A 24,510-nucleotide genomic window follows, 5' to 3' on the forward strand; every position below is an offset into this window, starting at 1 on the left:
ATTGACAATACATGCGATAAAATATTCCTGAAGATATTTGGTTCCTGAGAGATTTTCTTAAGAAGTGATAACATTATTGAACACCAGCTTAATTTATTAACTACACTTTTTTTGGTTTAGTTTAGTTTATTTTATTAAACGTCCTATTAACAGCCAAGGTCATTTTAAGGACGTGCCAAGTTTTGCAGGTAGAGGAAAGCCGGAGTTACCGGGAGAAAAACCACCGGCCAATGGCAACTGCCTCGCGTGGGTTTCAAACTCGCAACCCAGAGGTGGAGGGCTAGTGATAAAGTGTCAGGACACCTTTAAACCACCTAGCCACCACGACCCTACTACACTAACTACTTATAGGTTGGTTTGGTGGCACAATGGCAACACACTTGGTCTTCATCTCAGCAGATTCGCCAATCAGCTGTGAAAAGCTTCATGGTCAACAACATGGGATTTAATTCTCCAGGTTTACTCTGGTTTCCTCCCTGTAAACTAAGACCCCTCCTGTGCTTCCATCTGGGCCAACAAGCTAAATATCAAATGATATATATAGAGAGGATATCTAACAGTGTCTTCAGTAATATCAAATATATCTCACGAGAGTGGCTAATATTTTAATATTTTAATAGCCACACCAAACATATTTGGTTTTACTGAAGGTATTCTTAGATATTCTGTTTATTACATTTTATAGCAAAATATACAAAGACAGCTCAATCTCTCCCAGAATTCATTGCAGAATCCCCTGTCAACAGCTCACAAATGTACGTCAAATCATGACGTTATGCATTCTATCTTGCATTATGATGTCATATAACATGACAGAGAGCTATATGCATATGTAAGCAGTGTTCTAATTGGTCAAATCAGAAAAAGTGATATCTTTCACTTGTGAAAAATTTCAGAAAAAGTGAAATGCAATAAATCTTGTTTCACAATTATTGTTAAATAAATAAAATAGACATTTTACTACATTAGGTAATCATTACCCATCTTTATATATCTACCAAAAGAATTATATAAGAATATGCCATCATCATTCATTTTCATGTATTACCCAGCTGTCAAATTCAGGGTATTTAATCATAAATATCAAATGTATTAGCATTTAAATTTTATTCCAATTAATAGTCATAATCCATTAATTACTACAGAAAACATTTAATGCCTGATCCTTACAGCTTATTTATTTATTTAGATATTTTTTATAAAACATGATATATTGAAACACACCAAAATCATGACTTTATAATACAGATAACAATTTATGTCTATAAGACAAATCAATTAGATGTCAGAACATAGGAGATCATTGTAAGGGCCTGCATCACTCAACTGGATATTTTAACAAGAGTCTGAGGCCCAATGGGCCTGCATCACTCAACTGGATATTTTAACAAGAGTCTGAGGCCCAATGGGCCTGCATCACTCAACTGGATATTTTAACAAGAGTCTGAGGCCCAATGGGCCTGCATCACTCACTTGGATATTTTAACAAGAGTCTGAGGCCCAATAGACCTGCATCACTCAATCATCTGCATATTTTAACAAGAGGTCCAATGAGCCTGCATTACTCACCTGGATATTTTAACAAGAGGCCCAATGGACCTGCATCACTCGATCATCTGGATATCTTAACAAGAGGCCCAATGGGCCTGCATCACTCACCTGGATATTTTAACAAGAGGCCCAATGGACCTGCATCACTCATCTAGATATTTTAACAAGAGGCCAAATGGGCCTGCATCACTCAACTGGATATTTTAACAAGAGGCACAATGGGCCTGCATCACTCACCTGGATATTTCAAAAATCATAGCATGATATTCTCTCTTAAAAACACCAAATTTGACTAAATAAGCACACCTGTTAATAAAAGGCACACTTTCATCGGTTTTTTTTTTTTTTCTTGAGAAGCAGGTGATTTATTCAAAGTCCATAATTGTGTATTATATAATTCATTGGTAAATCAATTCAGCCTGTTAAATCTCTGTATCATCTCTAACTGTAAAATACATTGTAGCATTTTTATTAAAGTGTTGAATCTGATGTTCAAATGCCTATAATTGTCCAACAAGTAAAGTCCTTGATCTCCTCAAAATCATTAAAAATTTTATTGCAAAATAACAAGTTATTAATTATTTAAATATTTTAATGGCACAATTTTAAAATAATTAATGACTTTTTATTAATTTGAAAAGTTACCTATTCAATCTCTGGCAAGGTCATATTGGCAAACAGGTGCCTGAAATGACATTTCCTGAATGTAAAAAGTAATAAAACAAGGCGGACAAAAAATAATTTCACTAAAAATTAAGGAATATGCATCAAGGTTGGTGGAAAGGATTTCCTAAAGATTTGAAATCCTTTACTCAGGTGAAGTTCACAACCCCAAACCTATAATGGTTCACACAGATATTTCATACCACAATTCAAGCATTATTCAAGCACTTTTTTTTATGAAATCTGGGTGTCGGAAAGGTGTAAAATTATTCTTCGGAAAAGAAAAAAACTGTAGTTGAGCTAGATAAGAAATTATACGGGGGCAGGCTCCTATGGAGAATTAACATTACTGGAAACAGGCCCTTTCAGTACTTTTTAAGAACTTGTGTAAACTTCAGCACTGTTCCAGCACCAGTATCATATATGATACAAACTCTGGACATAGATATCACATCAATTCACATTGTTAGTGGTCGGGTGACACAGCTTGCCTTTCACCTAGGCGGCCGGGGTTTGATTCCCCGATCGGAAGTGAAAAGGTATGGGGTCACCTGCCTGCATGTGAGTTTTCTCCAGGTACTCTGATTTCCTCCCACAATAAGACCTCTTGTTTGCTTCTATCCAGGCCAACAAGCATTATTTTCATAGGTTGATAGAAATTGTTTCGCAATTGTTTACAATTAATAAAAGTTTACATTTTTCAATTCACACTGTAGCCTGCTATGTACTCTTACAGAATTGTCAAAAAAAAACATACTAAAGAACATTCTATCAATAAATTTATAGGTAAAGAAATATCATAAAGCTTTCTTGTCCTTCAGGAACACATCAGTGATAGTAATGGTCAAAAGTATGGACATTAATCCAGGAGGGAAGTCAGAAAAACCTAAATGGGACACAACATATGTTAAGATACACAAGGGAAGGTGAAGTATCCCCTTAATTTAACATTTATTTCGTAATTCCTTTTTCTATTGAAATTCATTAAAAAATATTGAAGAACATGAAATTTGAAAGATTGCTCCCATTAAGAAGTATATAAACATATGGCATATTACTTCATATGACTTCAATAAAAAAATTTCTAGCTTTAGATTAAATTCATAACACTGAAAACGTCTACCTAATCTTTCCTAATTAAACACCCATAATATAGCCTCAGGTATATCAGGTATATCAGTTTTTTAAAAACTCGTACATATACTTAATCAATATCTCATATCAATCAAAACTTGTAACATCATGTAAAATTATCTAGCAGACATTTAGCCTGAAGTGAACTCGTTCAGGATAACCCTAAGTTGAACTCCGAGCCATTCAAGGTAATATTTATAGTCACCATTTAGATAACTGTGAGAAACAAGGATAACACAATGTAGCTTTCCATGCTATAGATTAGTATTTTATCAGCTCCCGTTTATTGAAGGACAATTTACACGTAAGACATATACAAATGTCCATGTCCAAATGCCCAAGGTTACATGAAGTCAACAGTTAAAAGGATATGGCCTAAATAAATGTTAACTGAGACAGAAGGCATGGAAAACTCAAATGGTCATCCAGAGGAAAACTCAGAACCACAAAATTGCTTACATAATACAACTAGAACTGTCGCCAGGATGGCTGACTAATACCCCCGCAATCTGCACGAGTCAATGGTGAATTGGAACTGTTAATTAGAGGCTAACTAATTATGATAACCCAGTAATAAAGTGACCAGTTGCCATAGCAACCATAATTTTGAAAAAAAAAGTGGCATGCACATCTACACATGGTCCACTATATTTGTGTGAAGTTTCATCGGAATTGGCCCATTGGTTTAGGAGGAGTTGTCCGGACAAAATGCGTCTACAGACAGACGGACGGACGGACGGACGGAGGGACAGGCAACCTGATTCCAGTATACCCCCCCCCCCCCTAACTTCGTTGCGGGGGTATAATAATCCTTTCAACCAATCAGAGGCCTGATCCATTTTTTCAATAGAGGTAAATATATCCTCTCAAAGCTTCCACTTTATCAATGACCAGTTGCTGACCTTAAAGGTCTGAATGGAATAAACAATGTCTGTCCCTCAGTATATTTACAGTATCAGAGTTATTGGGATGAAAATTTGTCTGAACAATATAACAGCTGACCAAATACACTTTCATCTCATCCCATGGTGAATTTTTGACAGTATCTTTGTTTGACAAGGGAATAGACACTTTCAAAAGCTTAAAATCAGTTTTAGTTCTAAATCATCGTTCTGCTAAAAAATAAACAACTTTCCTGCCAACAAATGCTGACCAACCAGATGCCTCAAGACTTCATTACCACGGTAACAGAAATGCTGTATGTCCTGTAGTAGTTATGATGCAATTTCTATCCCCTTTTATGTTTATAAACTAAGTTTGTAGGAAATAATTACAGATTTTATAGGCAAAATGGTTTCTACCAATCAGACCTCAATTTTGGTTACCACACAACAATCTGTAAAGAAGATATATTGCCCGCTATGTGGTGTATACCAATAACATATACCTAATTTTGTTGAAATTACCCAAATTGTTGTGCAGACATGATTTTGCATGTTTCTCAATCGTCATTTTGATCAATTGAAGGTAACCAAAGCAACAGAAATTCCTGTGCACAGTTCTTTACTCCATTCTCCACAGCATTTGTATATCAAGTTAGAAGACAAAATTCGGTTTAGTATTACAGAATTTATGGGCAACAATTTTTTTGACCAATTGGAGACTTCTGATTTAGTAGCCATGGCAACCAGCTGAAAAATAAGTTTGATTACAAGGAACATTTCAGCCAAATTCTAATTTCAGTGATAGCTTTCTGCAATCCATTTCTCCAAAATTGTTGTGCTCTACGCTTCACAGATCTAGTGTAATGGCTGTCACTGTGGGAATTGTTTCTGTTCATTTTTACAGATAATAAACAACTCTATTCAAATTAAAATACATCAGTCAGAGGTTAATAAAAACTAGAGTGTTGTTTAAAATACAATGAAATGTATGATTTTCAAAATAAAGTTAAACAATAACAAATGACACTATTATATTCGAAACCTGCATGTACCTGTCAACACATTGCTTATAATTTCACATGGATCGCTTTCATTCAAGCAAAAGCAAAAACTCACAGCAGATTCATGTACAAATTCTGATTGTAAACATAAGTTTGTATGGATTATAACACATAGTTTTTATATTTTCCATGGTTTTTAGTCTATGGTAAACTTAAAAGACCTTATTACATAAATTATATACGTATAATGTGGCCAATAACTTTCACAGTTTAAGAATTCCACAGAAGTCGATGTGTCGCCTGTGCAGCAATCAAACTGATCTGCTTCGTAAATCAAAACAAGTTTCATACAAAATTTAAGTGGTTTTCATACAAAAACCAGTAAGCACTATATATATATGAAGTTTTAATTAGGTTGATTGACCCAAAGGGAACTGAACAGATTTTCTATTTATTTACAGTGATCTTGACCTTTGAACCTGAAAAGCAATCTAAGCAAGCACTTTTGATAAGGAAGCACTTACAAATTTTGAGTTTGATTGGCCCATGGGAACACGAGTTACCGCTTGAAAACCAATTTTCTATTAACAGCAACAGTGACCTTGACCTTTGACCATCGAACCTGAAAGCACTTCCTTTAAGAAAGCAATGCATCAAGTTTGCATTTGATTGGCCCATGGGAACTCAAGTTATTGCAAGCAAACCTATTTTCTATTTATAGTAACAATGACCTTTGACCTTTGAACATGAAAAGCAATATAAGCAAGCACTTTTGGTAAGGAAGCACTGTATGAAATTTGAGACTGATTGGCTAAGGAAAACTCAAGTTATCACATGGAAACAAATTTTCTATTTATAATAACAGGGACCTTGACATTTGACCTTCAAACCTAAAAGCAATCCCAAGCAAACAGTTTTGATCAGGAAGCACTTACAAAGTTTGAGTTTCATTAGCCCAAGGGAACTCAAGTTATTGCATGGAAACTAACTTTCTATTAATAGTAACAGTGACCTTGACCTTTGACCTTCAAATCTGAAAAGCAATCCCAAGCAAGCACTTTTGGTAAGGAAAGCACTTTATGAGGTTTGAGTTTGATTAGCCCGAAGTGAACTCAGATCATTGTGCGGACGCTGACGACCCCGACATACTAATACCTATTAAGTCACCTTTTTTAGGCGACACAAAAAAGACTTTATCAACAAGAAATTTTCATTGGTGAAAACGGTGTCTGCGTTGAAGCCATACCCATAGCCTTTTAGCATAGAGAATGAAAAAGACTTCAGTTTTTCAGGAAGTCTGTTCAAATTATACAGAGGGACTCCATTTTATCTGAAAAGGACCCCAGTTATATAATATGTACCCAGTACAAACCCTGGTGGTCATACCGACTTCCATATCCAGCCTTTACAATACAATTAAATAGAGAAATGGAGGAAACATGCAGTTATCTAAAAGACGCAATCAAGAAACCACACAATCATCTTTCAACGTATAATTAACCTCAGGTGAGATTTGATGTCAATTAACACACTATAAACTTCCATCAATAATATCTACAATGTTACACCTGGTAAACAGGTCTGAGTGGATATTTCTGTTCAACTGTCCTGTCAGTAGGTCATTTAGTTCAACAACCTTGGTCAAATCATTGTCCAAAGTTTACAAAAACATCAATAATGTGAAAACGTAAATGAAAAATCTGAATTACTAGTGTAAATAAAAATTGTTTTTGTGTTAGAAGTACTCATTCCACTTTCAGATTCATAACCTGTAAATATGGAAGGCTTGTTATTATTTTGTTGAAATAACATTGAACTTGATACTTATAATGAAAGTTTAAAGTTCAACTTCACATGAGTACATGTCTATCTACACATACATACATTTTCAATGTCATTTCTAAGTGCTTTTTCAATATTTGTAAAAGCAGGTAACCGGATCACACTATTTGTCCAAGTCTGTCACCGATGGAAAATCATTTGATATTTTAAAAATAGTTTAACCGAAAATTCACCTTCAAATTATTATGCTCCTACTGTAATTAAACACTGTTCAGCTGTCACAAATTGTCAACACATTTTTTTAATCGTACAACGATATGTAAGTATAGATGTGAGACAGAGATCATGTGTATTTCAATATGGTGTCCAAAAGAACAGACTGACAACATTTCATTAATCAGTACGTGGTATGTTTGATTTCAGATCAATCGACCAATCCCTGACAGCGTATGTAAACTTTACATAGGTATAACGTCAATGGGTCATTTACCCGACATGTAAATACCCAATCAATGACTGCAGATGTTATATTTCCACAATACCTTCATACTTCATATGAAAGGACATAGCTAGCTTAGTTTGGTTTTTAAAGTTCATTGCTAGCAATCTAACATCAATAAAGCCTGTGTAACAATATTTACCTATCAATTAGTCCGTGCCTGCAGTAATAACCCATCCACATATGTTGCCTCTCCGTAGAGTATCCATCAAATGCTACCTCAATGTCCTGTAATAAGCCCACCCCATATATTGCTTTTCAATAGAAGTTCTATCAAATGCTATCTATATCATTGAACTACTATTGAATGCTATCTATATCATTGAACTACTATCAATGCTAGCTATCTCATTGAACCACTATCAAATGCTATCTATATCATTGAACTACTATCAAATGCTATCTATATCATTGAACTACTATCAAATGCTATCTATATCATTGAACTACTATCAAATGCTATCTATATCATTGAACTACTATCAAATGCTAGCTATCTCATTGAACTACTATCAAATGCTAGCTATCTCATTGAACTACTATTGAATGCTATCTATATCATTGAACTACTATCAAATGCTATCTATATCATTGAACTACTATCAAATGCTATCTATATCATTGAACTACTATCAAATGCCAGCTATCTCATTGCCCTGCGATAATTAGGACAACCATATATTGTTTTTTAATTTGAATTTACTAACCAATGGTATCATTGTCCTGTAATAAGCCCATCCATATATGTACTTTTTCAGCAGAGTTTACTAACAAATTTCACTGTCCAGTAAAAAGCCCAGCTTCAACCTCTGGCTTTGAGTCAAGTGTTTATGTGTTAGACCACTGGACCTTATTGTAGAATAAATATGGTAAAGAAAGCCTATAATGGTTTTTAAAGTAATACTGAAACTCAAAAAAGTAAATACATTTAAATCAGGAAAAGAAAATATTATGGTACACCATTACTGAAGAGAAAAAAAAGAGGTTCCATACAAACTTGATACTCTGAAATGCCAAACACCTTTTATTGGACTGTCGGAGAGTTCAGTTAAATGAATTCAACACCCAACGTGTACACTAAAGTAGATTCTTCTCGTCAAGGGATAATTGACATTTGAGAAGCTTATCTATCACAACTATAAGTTGGATTCCCTAGAAGAATTTACTGAGGATAAAATAATACATTAAACTGTTTGGGAGTTTATATTTCTAAAAACCAGCTAAATCAATTTTCACTGGGCTCAATTTCAACTCAAATTCTCATTTAAGTTATTTCTGGAATCTAATTTTCTTGTAAGAACTCCTTTGAAGGAGAAAAACAGGTTAACAATTAGGGAAGTCAGCGTTTCACATTTAGTTTATCAGGGTTTAAACAAAGTTCAATTCTGGTTGTATACAATTTAGATTCAGTATTTAGATTCTTCAATTATCTTTAAATACATGCATGTATATCTCATTGAGGAAATGAAATAGCCTGAAATGTAAAAAAAAAAAAGTTAAAAATCTCGTATAAATAGTAGCTGATCAGCTGAATGTCCTCTATCTAAAGTGTCTGTATATAATGACCCAAATTTCACATCCTATCTTCATATGACATTGGCTTTTTCAAGGACCTTGACTTTTAACCAGACAATTGCAAGCTTACACAACCTGAGAGACCCTAATACTTGTCTCTTGGACTAGCTTATTATACATACTGCACTGACATATTGGAGTAAAAACCATAGCAGTCAGTACACGAGACCTTCAGAAACTTGATTCCATCCGATCTGAAAATTACATCACAGACTCGAGGAAATCTGTGCAAGATGTCAAATCAAATCTCATTTGGTCCGTAACAAGAATCTTACATTTTCTTGAGACAATCTCGCTCAGTTGTGTAAAAAAATTGGTGCCATCATTTAATTGTTTGAATTCTAACAACTTTGGTGGGAAAAAGAGAAGAAAAACATATTTACACATTTCTGTGCCACTTAAGTTGAATTAATTTGCATGTACTTACACAATATGCAAGTACCACAGGATCATTAAACAGTATTAGTTGACTTATCCAGCTAGAGTTTGAAATCTCTCTCCCAAAACACTAGATGAAATTGTGAACATATTAACAGAGATATTTTACTTGACCTAGCTGGGCTTAATATCCATCAAGGTGACACACTACCTCTTAGATGAACCCATACCCCCAAGTATGGAATTCCAGTGACAAGTGATGTAGGAGATACAGCCCTGACAAGTTAAAGTAAGGAAGAACGTACAGAAGAACAGACAGACGGACAGAGGAACAAATGCCAAACAAGCTCCTCCAGTTCCTTGTGGGCCTGTACTTTAATTCAAACATTTGAACACCTGTTCACACTTTGAATCACCTGCCCCCGTTTGATGTCAATAAAAAGATTGCAGTTATCACAAAAGGTTCGCACATGTTATATAATATGAAATGTTTAAATATCATAATTGAAAACTTTTAAAAATTACATTGATCAAACATCATGACACAATAGCGAAGTGCAAGCTGGCATATTTCTCAATAGAAAACATTAAAGCTATCTACAGTATCTGCCTGGGATGAAGCCTACCTAATATAAAATACATTTATGTACCTAGTTTTATTGGACACACAATTTTTCACCCAGGACACTGTTTCTAAGAAGCTGACATCTGCTAGGACTCGCTGGCTAGCTAAAGTACATATGGGTGTCATAAAATAGCCATAAACTAATCAAAGGTAGCAATATATATCTCATTATTATGCTGATCCAGATAGTTTCTACATACATTGTACATGAATTGTCTATTACTATTAATCATAACAACATTTTAATTGTATCAGCCACTTGTCTTAGATGCCTTACAATTCCTAACACAATGCTATTCTTAGATCTAGACTTAAATATGAAGATCTAGACTTTACTATATGAAGATCTAGACTAAGGATATAAAGATCTAGACTTAATTATGATATGAAGATCTTGACTTACCATGTCAAGATCTAGACTTACCATATCAAGATCTAGACTTATCATATGAAGATCAAGACTTACAATATCAAGATCTAGACTGATCATATCAAGATCTTGACTTACTATATGAAGATCTATACTTACAATATGACGATCTTGACTGATCATATCAAGATCTAGACTTACAATTTCAAGATATAGACTTACCATATCAAGATCTAGACTTACAATATCGAGATCTAGACTGATCATGTCAAGATCTTGACTTATAATTACTATATGAAGATCTAGACTTACAATATGACGATCTTGACTTACAATATCAAGATCTAGACTTACCATATCAAGATCTAGACTTATAATATCAAGATCTAGACTTATAATATCAAGATCTAGACTTACTATGTCAAGATCTAGACTTACCATATCAAGATCTAGACTTACCATATCAAGATCTAGACTTAATCAAGATCTAGACTTATAATATCAAGATCTAGACTGATCATATCAAGATCTTGACTTACCATATCAAGATCTAGACTTACCATGTCAAGATCTAGACTTACCATATCAAGATCTAGACTTATAATATCAAGATCAAGACTTATAATATCAAGATCTAGACTTATCATATGAAGACCTAGACTTATAATATCAAGATCTAGACTTACCATGTCAAGATCTAGAATTACAATATGAACATCTAGATCTACACTTACAATATCTAGATCAAGACTTATCATTTGAAGATCTAGACTTAATTACCATATTAAGGAACAACTTTCTTTTTACAATTCAAGATATTTAGTCAATCAATTGATTCTGACTTTGAGGAAAACATATATGTTTATTGATTTTGACCTTGAGGATAACATGAATCTATGGATTTGACTTTGATAGTAACACAAATCTATATATATATATATGGACTTTGACCTTGAGGTAACAAAATTGAATCTGTGGACTTTGACCTTGAGGTAACATGAATCTATGGATTTGACTTTGATAGTAACACAAATCTATATATATATATATATATGGACTTTGACCTTGAGGTAACAAAATTGAATCTGTGGACTTTGACCTTGAGGTAACATGAATCTACGAACTTTGACCTTGAGAGTAACATGAATTTATGTAATAAATGACCTTGAGAGTAACATGAATCAATGGACCTTTAGAACTGACCTTGAGGATTAACTGTACATAAATCTTTGGACTAACTGACCCTGAAGGTGTGTCTATGGATTTGACTTCGATAGTAACACAAATCTATATATGTATATGGACTTTGACCTTGAGGTAACAAAATTGAATCTGCGGACTTTGACCTTGAGGTAACATGAATCTACAAACTTTGACCTTGAGAGTAACATGAATTTATGTAATAAATGACCTTGAGAGTAACATGAATCAATGGACCTTTAGAACTGACCTTGAGGATTAACTGTACATAAATCTTTGGACTAACTGACCCTGAAGGTGTGTCTATGGATCGACGTTGAGGCTAACATGAATCTATGAACTTTGAACTTGGGAGTAATATGGAACTGACTTTTGAGGCAACGTGAATCAATAAGACCATGACCTTAAGGGAAATAGGAATCTATGGAGTTTGAATTTGAAACATGAATCAAGGACACAAATATTGATTGATCTTGATACATAATTCAACAGAATTTTGATATAAACTATTTGAGAATTCTAACGTTCATATATATAGCAGATCTAATCTTGAACTTTAAATCATTTTGATTTGAATACTGTTACCAAAATGCTGATAGACCAAACCAGTAAAGCGTGCCTGGAGTGAGGTAGGATTCAAACTAACATGATGACCAGTGGTCAGTTTATCTCCTCACCTGATAAGTTAATTGAACTTCAAATAATTTTGATTTGAATACTGTTACCAAAGTGCTGATAGACCAAACCAGTAAAGCGTGCCTGGAGTGAGGTAGGATGCAAATTAACATGATGACCAGTGGTCAGTTTATCTCCTCACCTGATAAGGTAATGACTAATTAAATGTTTACCTGAGGGTATCACCTACCCACACTATTGATTATATCTCCATTTATCAGATATTACTCATCCCACCCCTTCTGATAAAATTTATCTACCTCTCGATCACCTTAAGTTTCATTCCAAGGTTATGTCTTAATTGTTTCCTGCTTATCTTATCTCCAGGACATTTCAACAGCTGCACCCTGTTTGTACAAATATATTCAAGATACCTCACTCAAACATACCTACATTTCAATAAATACCATGATCCTTGACATTTAGATTCCATAAGGTGTTAACAATTATACATTTAATGCTGACGTGACCTTGAGTTTGAATCAAGGATCATTCATTGGAAAATAGATATAATCTTTAGATTTACACCAACGTAAACTGTTGTACTCATAGACAAATATGCCATAACCCAGCAGACCTCTCTAATTCAGAAATTACTGAAAAAATTAAGGATTTGTTAATTTTTCTTGGAGGTATATATTCATTGTGGCTATATGAACCATATACTGCAGTTTCACCCTAGCTGTTATGATCTTACTCTATACCCAAAGTCACTCTATGCCAGCCAGTTTGTCACCCTGCAGCATCTTTCTCCATCCGTACCACCTAATGTCTGCATGACCTTGAATCTTCATATACCATACTTTGACACATCAATACCCACACACCGACAATTATCATTATTAGGACTCTACATTACTTCATCTCTGATCACTACTGGTAACTTCTTGTGTAAATCAATACATCAAAATGTCAAAGTGAAAAAATATGGAACTTGACAGAAATTATCAATTTCTAGCTCTCTCCTTAAAAATAGTCCTGCTAATGTCCATATCCCATTTGTACATCTGGAAAAACTCTTGAGTGGGAACAATGAAATGATAAAAGACCTTGCCAAAGGACAGCAACATATGCTAATTGGTGCCAGTTCTATCTACAGCAATGTCAGACGAGTCTAGTCCTGAGGGAGTCAGACATATATTAAGGCTCTAGTGAATTAGCACAGTATGAGCTCATTAGGGAATCAGATGTGCACTTCATCCCCACTAACTCATTATACAGTCATTAAGGGATGTTATTCTACATATCATGAACACAAAATATATATTTCTGGCTCCTGATGAATATTTATTATAACAGTGATGCCAACCAGCTTATGGGTATCAAATATAGCGAGAAAAAGTTTTATCATATCTATATTTTAAAAGATAACATCATCACATTAGTTGCCTTTCGCAAACGTTTTCAGGTTTTGCAGCTGATCTTCCATATATTATATATGTAAAAAGATCATACATAAATTACTTCTAAGATCTGGTAATTAAATCATACGAAGTAAAAACTTGAATAAATTGATTTAATGTTGTAAATGCTTTTATTTTTTATGCCTGATGTTAATTGCATGTCTATATTGCAGTTAAAGAATGTCAACAGATGCCATGTCAATGATGTAAGGACCACACAAATGTCAAGTCATTATAGATTCTACGTTAGACCCTGCTCTTATACGATTATAATATTTATTTTTTTTAAGATTTATGTCCATGTTCAATACATCTCATTCTATATATGTCTGGACACAAAGTCAAAAATGTGGTCAAATCAATTGGATCTAAAGAAATGCCCTTAACGTAAAAACCTTAAACCATTTACGTAAAAACCCTAAACCGTTTGAAATGTAAAACAGTGTTTGATTTGTCAATCAAATTCTTGTGTAGTAGACCCATGATGTATCATTTCCTGATCTGTAAACTTGTTGTAACTCCAATATATACATGGCAGAGTAAAGATGATCATCAACAACATCAATATCAACAAGCTTATTGGGTATTGCTAAAGCAACACATGTCCTCTAACGACCTCTGCTAGAAATAGTAACAGTGACCTTGACCATGATGACCCTAAATTCCCGAAACTGGAAGTTGTCCATGATATTATGGTCTTTTACCATTGCATGAAGTTTGGTCAAAATCCCTCAAGGAATTAAGCCGCAAGTGAGCTGACAAAATTTGGCATTACATAACAAGACGACAAGAGAGGAAGCCTGCATATAGTCTCCCCATAGTTTCACCTGTAAGGGACAACTTATATCCCTGATTAATTTGTCACCTTAAAATTCAATCGTAACAGAATTCCCCCTGACTGGACTGAATGCCTGCCAGTTGTAAGGTAGCTCAAATGGTAATAAAGCATATCTTTACAGAGTTCAAGCTTAGAGGTCCCAGGTTTCGAGTCTCGGTCTGTTTGCAGCATTTTTCCTCTCTTGTTACATATTATTTATTTATTTTAACGATCATATCACAATCTCAGTGACTTCATCCAGCCTAAACTTTTAGCATGAAATTCTGCTTTCAGACGATTACCATCACCTGTGTTCAAGTGTGCAATACTCAATATCATGCAACCCAATTAGGTTATGGTTTACTAATTTGAAATAGATGGCGAAAATCCTACTAAAACTCTATTTATAGATTTCCATCTTTGTATAATTATCATTATGATATTGTCGTATATTAAACCTCTTTTATTGGCTCTGTTCCACATCAACAGTTAAAATCTAACTTGGGGCAGTTACATCACAATATATATACTGATATACATCTCAAAACACCTGAGGGTTAATCTTTAATTGAATTCTGTATGTGAAAAATACCTAGCAGTTAATAGTTATGTACATACCGTTTCAACCTTGAAGCGCTGTTTGTGCTGCAACACTTGATGCGGAGACAGCTGACCACAGTCGAAGTCTGAGGCTGTATCAGAACTCATGATGCCAGCCGTTGTCATCAATCCAACAGGTAAATCCAAGGTAAATCCAACAGGTAAATCCAAGGTAAATCTCAGAGGTAAATCCCAGTTAAATCCCAAAAAGTTTTGAATATATCCAGAGAATATCTTCAATTTCTAATATATCCTTCAACAGAATCCTCGTTTGCCTCACTTTTTGCTATGAAATTGACAAGTGAAACAAGCCTTGAATATAGATACGATTAAAACAATTCAACTATCATCAAGATGATTATCCGACACGCGTTTCAAAATGCCATATTCCCTGATGGCTAACTGACAGAAATTCCCTACCGATTACTTGTTGGTCCCAAGGTGACGATCAATGCTAGCTAAATATAATCTAATTACTGATTCCAATTTTCTGAACTGCAATTCAATTTGAGCAAGATCAATAATTTAGTAACATGTTTTGATACCAAAAACAAATCTTTCTAAAGCACTATGCAATCACTGGAATTATATAATTCCATTAACAAAAAAATATAAACTTTATCCCAGATTTTCACTTAATACAGCATAATACACAGTGATTATTTTCTAATAGGAAAACAGATTTTGTGATCAGAATTTGTGGCTAATAAAAATTCCTTATGATTACAAGGTCATATATAGTTTCTTTTTAAATTCAGTGTAAAAAAATGTTAACCTTACAAGAATTATATGACCTGTCTGTTACTTCTGCATTTTGGTTTAAATTATAAATCATAACATAATTAAATGTACATAAAACAACTGGCCTAAACTGACCTTACCAGACCGTTTATACCCACCCAGTATCTACCATTTATCAAACCCCAAACTTGCCAATTCGTGAGGAAAGTCTGTAGAGAAAATATGATCGAGCATGGCACTGCCTACAGGGCAAGACTTACACATCTGACTATCCACTGTGGATCTTACAAGTACAAACCACTCCAACCCTTGGTGCTAATTAAAGATATAATGAATAAATATTTAGACAGGGCTCCCACATCACAACAGTAACAACTGTACAGTGGGTATATAGATTCCCTACTGATAAGGTCCTCCAAGCAGAAACTAATAAGAATTTATTTCACTAACATAAGTCATATGCTTCTACAGAGATAACTCCGATAAAGAGGCAATTCTGATAAGACTCTAGTCCTATATGAACTATCTTGATTCAATCTATAGTTCAGATATATTAATTTTATGTTTGTACATGCTCTCACTGCTAATTGAGAGATAATATTTTTCAAAACACTTAGAATGTAATAGTTGAATGAATTTTTACATACATGAAGATTATATTAGAAATCATTACTTTGAATTCAGTACAAAACATCTGTCTGATAATTATAGTTCACAACATACAATATGTACATATATGTTGCTTAATCAAACATGTTATAGGGTAAACCGTCCATAAATCAATTTGTGAGACGTGTGTCCCAGCAAGCTTCAAATCTACCTACACCATTATATAATAAACGTTGACATACAAAATGTACGTCACCTTTCAGAGATAATTATATAACTTTCAAATACATGTTTGTTTAACTGACAAAGAATAAGCCGATCCATATTATTAAATTCTCTCAATTAACTGGGAAGAGCTCTATAAGCTATCTATATATAAATCCTGTTACCTTTCCTTTAATCTGCTTAGATGATTTTAATTCTCAACTAAATGTATTTTATAATAGTATAAGCAAATAATAAGCTCTGAACAATTTTAGAAAATAATTTGTTAGACAGGTTCTGTCACAATTAAACCTTTACAAGTTAATTGATCTACTGATAAATGTATATATATGCTGTTGTACATACCTAAATCCTGGAGACTTTCCCATAAATTGAATATGACACTATACTTTATCCCAAACTAAATAAACTACGACCATTTCATACCATGTGAAACTGCAGGTCTAACTCAGCACCAACCGATGTGCCATATATCCTGAAGCAGTTGCTAGATTTATAATACACATATACATATTTTTTACGCAACAATGACACGTGTACTGTGTGGCGTACCTGTCCTCTATACCTATACGACACAGGTAAAATTAACGACTGATACAGTAGTATTTACCTTTACTATCGCTGATCAACACTATAGAACTAGTACATACAATCAAGCTGCCTCATTCAGAAAATTGAAGAAAAAAAACTTTAAATGACCTGTATGTTGTGCCCATAAGGCATTTTCTCAGTTCCATAGATAAGTAAAATCTATCCACACTTTATATTACAGCTTTAACAGAGGTATATAGTTGTCACACTCAATGTTAGCCACGACCTTCACTCAGGGTCAGTTCTACACATGTATGGTCAGCTTAACGTATTAATGTGAGAATCTGTACAGTACCATATTTATAAGACACACAACAATAATCAAAACATTTTTTTATATTAAAGACAGAGTACAAAAGAGTATGAAGTTTCAGCCCACCTTGAAGTTCCGTGAATCAATAATATTTCACTTTAAATTTTGCTATGCAAACGAATTAAACTGACAATGCATCCCTGGTACAAATCTACTGAGATAGTTCAGGTAGGCATATTAATAGCCATATATTGTCAAGCTCTATATGTGTGTGTAGAGTTTCATCAATGAATATTTTATTCTGCAAGCGAATGTATTTCACCACTCTTATTTTGTCTGAAATGTCAAATATTATGAAAGTTATTTTTAGATGCGTAACATATGTTTTATACATACACTTACATGGGAGCTAGTATATTATAGTATAAGGTACATGGGAGTATATTATAGTATAAGGTATGTTCTTCGATAAAATTCAAGGCATTGTAAAAGTCAAGACAGAATCTGATTACACAGCTGTTCTTCATTACTATGACAAGATCCAGCCAGCATCTTTATTTCAAAGAAATTTAATATTTATTCAATCTGATCTAAATACATAATTCAGATTTTTCTATTAATAACTAATAACCATTTTCACACATGTGCCATATATGCATTAAGTAGATACAGATTTAGAGTGGTTTTTCTAAGGTAAATTCCAATCAACGTAAATTATACATGATCCATTGACATACTTATATAGAGAATGCAAGGCTTATAATGATTTGTTAATTAGCCTTCAGCTAGAAACAAACTTGGGCAGCTTCGTATTATAAAAAAAAAATGCATATGAAAAATAAGCAACAACTTGAACAGGAAAAATTCATTCATGATCCTTAGATAATTTGGTTTGTTTTTGTTTAATGTCCTATTAACAGCCAGGGTAATTTAAGGACGTGCAAGGTTTTGGAGGTCGAGGAAATTCGGGTACCCGGAGAAAAACCACCAGCCTACGGTCAGTACCTGGCAATTGCCCCACATAGGTTTCGAACTTGCAACCCAGAGAGGTGGAGGGCTAGTGATAAAGTGTCGGGATACCTTAACCACTTGACCACTGCGGCCCCTTCCTTAGGCTGGTCCTATAAACATGGATATTATATAATTAGCCACAGCTTATCTTGAAGATTTTAGGGTAATTTTTTCAACTTATTTTCATCAATTAGGCCCAGGGGACATTTTCTAAATTACATGGTAAAGTGCTTCAAGATAATGGTATTAATAGCTAGGCCCTCAGTGGTGAATTAGTTAAGATATATCATTTAAACATGAAAACAGCCTTTATAGTTGTGCTGTCATTAGCCTGCAGCACAAAGATTTGAAGAGATACTGCAGCAAATCTTGAACTTAATCTTAATACCATTAAATTGTAACTTTGCCTCATCATTTACCTGAACAGGTAAGAGAACGTTAAATCACACCTGTTTCTAGAAAATGTGTATTAGACCCAAGTGCCCACACTCTTATACACATCCATATCAATGTTTGACAAATTCCATGCAAACTGCAAAGGTGACCTTATGATGGTTGTGTATTAACTCCATCATATGAAATTTACAGTGTGATGTTGATGATTTCTATGAACAGTAACAGTGACCTTGGTCTTGGAAACCCTGAATGGTGAACTCATTCCTTAAGTTTCTTATCCAAAAGTTTTCTTGTTAATTGTTACAAAGTCAGGAAATGAAATTTCAAGATATTAAATTATTAGTGATTTTCTATAAATAGTAACAGTGACCTTTCCTGACCAAATGGTCTTGGAACCCAATCTTTTATGACCTTGGTTAAGAAACCCTGAATTGTGAACTTATTCATGGCAATTCTCATCCTGGAGATTTTTATGTTAATTGGAATACAGATATGTTAGAAAATGAAATTTCTAGAGTAAGGTTGATGGTTTTCTATAAACAGTAACAGTGACTCTGACCTTGGTCTTTGGACCCAAATATAATGATACACCAACAGGAATAAAGACATTATCATTATGTCTCCCATCCAACATCCCCCACCACCACCATGCAATGTCAGGGGCATAAAAAATCAAGGCAAAGTGATCGATGGCTCACATTTAAGATATACCCCAACCCCTTTATCAATTGAATAAATCTGTCCAGAAGTTTTAAGAGTGGACCTAAACATTCACATGAGTTTTGATATATTTTATCATATTTAACCCCTGGGGACATTGAATAAAGGTTAAGGTCATTCATTTGAATAATCTTTAAAGCCCTTTACCGGTGAATGCTACAAACCCAATATCAAGTCTCTGGGCCTCTTGGTTATCAAGAAGAAGTTGTTAAGGACAAGGTCTATCATTTGAACAAACTTGGTAGCCCTTCATCCAAGCATGCTACAAACCTAATTTTGGGTGTCTGGGCCTTTTGGTTATCAGGAAGTCATTTTAAGATTTCAGTATAGTTGACCCCTGTGACCTTAAATGAAGGTAAGGGTCATTCATTTGAACAATTTAGTAACCCGTCATCCCAGCATGCCAATGACCTGGTATTGGGTCTAGGGGCCTTTAAGTTATCAAGATGTCATTATAAGATTTTAGAATATTTAACCCCGGTGACCTTAAGTGAAGATCAAGGTCATCCATTTGAACAAACATTGTAGCCCTTCATCCCAGCATGCTACAGACCAACTATTATGTCTCTGGGCTTTTTGGTTATCAAGAAGAAGTCATTTAAAGATTTAAGCATATTTCACCCCTGTGACCTTGAATGAAGATCAAGGTCATCCATTTGAACAAACTTGTTAGCCCTTCATCCCAGCATGCTACAGACTTAATAGTGGGTCTCAGGGCCTTTTAGTCATCAAGAAGAAGTTGTTTAAAGATTTCAGCATAGTTGACCCCTGTGACCTTGAATGTAGGTCAGGGTCATCCATTTACAGAAACTTGGTAGCTCTTCATCCAAGCATGCTACATACCTAATATTGGGTCTCTGCCAGGGCCTGTTTGTAACTGAGAAGAAGTTGAAAATGTACATTGTTTACAACGGACGGGGCACGATGGGCATCGCCGGACAAAAGGCGATCGCAATAGGTCAACTGAGACTTTGTCTCAGGTGACCTAAAAGTGGTAAAGTGTGACCTTTCACCTTTAACAATGATTGATGACCACCAAAATCAAATCAGGCGTAGTAAATTGATGGTGTGATGTTATGGTGTGAATAAATTGAACTTAATCTGTCACTTGGGTTCATGAGATATCATGTACATAAGGTTATATCTACCAACATTGGACATCGTAACGAACATATACATCGTACAGACATATCGTACAGACTTACAGGAAGCTAGCACATCATGTTCTATCAGAATAATTACCTTAAATTATACCAGTACTGCTTTACTTATAATGTAAAATTTCTAAGACAGACAGGCTGGAAAACATAGGTTAATGTGTAGAGAGGTAAAAAGCAGGATTAGAATAATCACAACTACAAAACTATTATGTTAAATTTTCTCACCTGACATATAAGTTGAAATTGATGTTAATGACAGGAAGCGAATGACAGCTCAGAGGTGTGAGATGACATATGACCCAAGATAAGACAATAAACATGGACTTGTGATGTATTGTTTTAATTAATTTGCATCGTAACAAATTTTTTTCATCTGTCACCTGAGAACACTTAAATAATTGTAACAACATGTTTGATATGAATTTATTCAGACTGATGTATTTAAGAGTCAGTATGTTAAATCTGTAGAAATCTGAAGTTAATAGCCCCCAACAGCCAATACCACAATTATGAGGGAGGAAAAACTTGGCCATAGATCAATTTATTTGAATTAATTTCCATAATTCCATTAATTTGAGTTCAATTAAATTTTAATCATTTCCATAGTTCAATTAATTTATAATCATTTCCACAGTTAAAATAATTTCCTACCCTTACCCTTACACAACCCTTTGCAGTGATGGACATGCACACCATGAGAGAGCAATGCTATTCCTGCAAGTAAACAGTCTAACAATAATTTTGAAGCCAGGTACTTCCTGCAGGTGAACATTATGACAGATACTGTCCCACAGGAAATTTTTAATTCATGGAAAAAGGAAACTATATATCTTAATTTCAATCCACACAGGTGCTCTAATTAAATAAATTACCAGCTGATTACTGGGAATAACCAAGGCCAATCTTAAAGATCTCCATTAACTAGATAGAATTAAGACTTACCACTGAAGATGGCACTGACAATTCTCGACACCTTAATTCAGATGCCTTAACATCAAGTGAAGATGCAAACACACAGTACTAAATTTTTCCAGCAATAACACTATTTCTGACAAATCTAAATATGCACTCAATAAAAATGTCCTTACTGTCCTCCAATAAGCCCAGTACCCCTACTCTCAAAGTTTATGAATTAATTTCCCTTCCCCTCTCAGACTTATTACAGGAAGTACATATTAGGCACTTTTGGTTTGTTTAACATCTTATTAACAGCCTGGGTCATTTAAGGACGTGTCAGGTTTTGGAGGTTGAGGAAAGCCAGAGTATACCCAGAGAAAAACCATCAGCTTACAGTCAATACCAGGCATCTGCCCCATGTGGGTTTCTAACTCGCAACCCAGAGGTTAAGGGCTAGTGATAAAGTGTCAGGATGTCACCTTAACCCATCGGCAACTGCGGTACGAGACGAAAATGGAATAAACTAGACTATGGCCCTAAACCCATACAACAAAAGTTCTTAGCAGAAGGGGCCAAAGGTCACCTTGACCAATGTCCACCAGAATGTGATCAGGTGTTTAGAACTTGATAAACTTGAAATTGGTGAAGGCATATCATGAACAACACTGCTCTTTCTACTGAGATATCTGACTGATAAGCATCCAGTCTTCAAGCAGTCTGGCTACAAATAGAACACAAAAGCTATATTATAGAATTCTTATTAGAGCTGTGTATCCATCCAAAGGTGGGGAGCGACTAGCGATATGATTTGTATCACGATACATTGGTCATGATACGATACATATCACAATAATCGATATATGAGAAGCTGATGACCTATCAGATACCTAGTATTCCATAGTACAGTAGTCATGTTTTGTTTATGGTATTTCCGGAATATTAGAATCTTTGTCTACATTTGTTACAAAGAAACATATGTTTTGTCCGTTTCCCACAAAGAGTTCTTGAATTTAGATAATTTGAATTTGAAAGAACTCCAACAGGCAGCTTTATAAGCCGCTAAAACGGCCTTGTCAGCCATATTGTTTACTACAAAACAAAAGCTTACGTTGGTCAAGGGAGATAACTACAAATATATACAAAGTATCGCAATACAAATCAAGGATAGATGATGCATCTATGATGCACCACTAATTTTTATAAAAACCTCTAAGTTTTTAAGTGTCAATTTAACTAACCCATAAAGCCTGTAAAAAGAAAGCTCCCCTCTTGTATCAAAGGTCCATAAACTGAAGGAGTTTTACCTAGAAGATATATAATATTACATATTACTTATAATTATCTACCTGGCTTGTTTAAAAAGACATATAATCCACACAAGTGATTTTCTCTGAGAGTTTAAGCCTGTGATGTAATATATTTCACTAGTCAGGTAAACTTGAGTTCCAATCTTTGAACTTGTGCACTATGTCCAACAATAGTGCATGATACATGTCCCATTTTACTAAGTAAACTTTCAGATAAGTCAAATATAAATGGACGAGTTTGCTATCTTGACTTACAATCTAGGGTTATCTAGGGTGAATACCTTGTATACCTTTGATCACAGACTTACTTTGTATTGTCCTGTATTTTGACTTAAATGTCCGTCTGCCATCACCATTTCAATTTTACCAAGGCTTGCATTTAATAATTAAGATATGACATTACTTTGCAAGGTAATTACTGTCAACATGTTTATAACATTCCTCCTGGTAAAACATATAATTAGTTTGCTCAATGATAAAATGGAGTTGTAATTCTCCTAAGGATACAATGACATTAGACAAATTTGTTATAGAAGTATGTTCAGATTATTTCAGTCATCCTTTTGTGACTCAAAGCCTCCTGTTACTTATAAGTTTTTACATTTATGTATGGACCCAAGTTTGAAATAATCATTCATTTTGTTTTAATAGAGATACAAGTATTGGTATTGTTAATACTCCTCCTTATTTTTTGTGGTGAGGAGATCTTTATAGTTTTCACTAATCTTTTTGATTCTGCATAATTCTTAAATACAACATCTTAAATCTAGTATTCATTCTAAAGATAAATTAGTGGAAACTGTTTGATTCCTTCTTTTCCTAATGCAGAGTTACTGTATTGATTGTGCCATTAGTTTGTATGACAAAATTATGTCATTTTCTCACAAATTAACAATCAATACCTGCTCACAAGAGTAGATAACTCTACAATGAATACAAGCAATACTATTTAGTCAAATCAAAATATGATAGAATAGAATATATAGAATTTCAAGATATATATGTAGTACATGCATGTTTGTACTTTTGTACCGTGACAACTTAATTTGGAGCATTTTTTGTCAACAGAGAAACAAACGACTAATGTGCCTCCATTTGGGATCAAACCCTTGATTGACCCTCGATCAGCTTATTAGTCCACTGCTCTACAACTGAGCTGAACGGAAATCCCCCTGGCACGATCTAAGCTAGAAGGCGATTGTATTAATTACGAGTATACATTGCATATAATTAAAACCTGCCACATTACTTTCCCCTTTTGAATTGTCATTACCAGACTGCGCAATTCATGGTTTATCACTTTCCATGTTTTATTATCCTAATAGCTTCCAAAATTCTTCATAGCTCAATATTATTGACTTTTCTCTAATTCACATTTCAAGTCCAGGGTTTCTTCTTCTTAAACCTGTATTCTACATATTTTCTCTCCAGGGAAGCTGTAAA

The 24,510-nt window shown here is 34.3% G+C and overlaps 1 protein-coding gene across 1 annotated transcript in view; it reads right to left on the minus strand.

Moving 5' to 3' along the window:
* Positions 1 to 15,417, minus strand: part of LOC117343834 (5'-AMP-activated protein kinase subunit gamma-1-like) — a 343,598-nt gene extending 328,181 nt beyond the window's left edge. The window contains exon 1 of the mRNA XM_033906359.1: positions 15,176 to 15,417. Coding sequence (XP_033762250.1) covers positions 15,176 to 15,283 — 108 coding nt within the window. The 5' untranslated portion in view covers positions 15,284 to 15,417. The remainder of the gene's footprint in view (positions 1 to 15,175) is intronic.
* Positions 15,418 to 24,510: the final 9,093 nt, after the last annotated feature.

The sequence above is a fragment of the Pecten maximus genome, chromosome 15 (genome assembly GCF_902652985.1).
Source record: "Pecten maximus chromosome 15, xPecMax1.1, whole genome shotgun sequence".
Taxonomy (NCBI): Eukaryota; Metazoa; Mollusca; class Bivalvia; order Pectinida; family Pectinidae; genus Pecten; species Pecten maximus.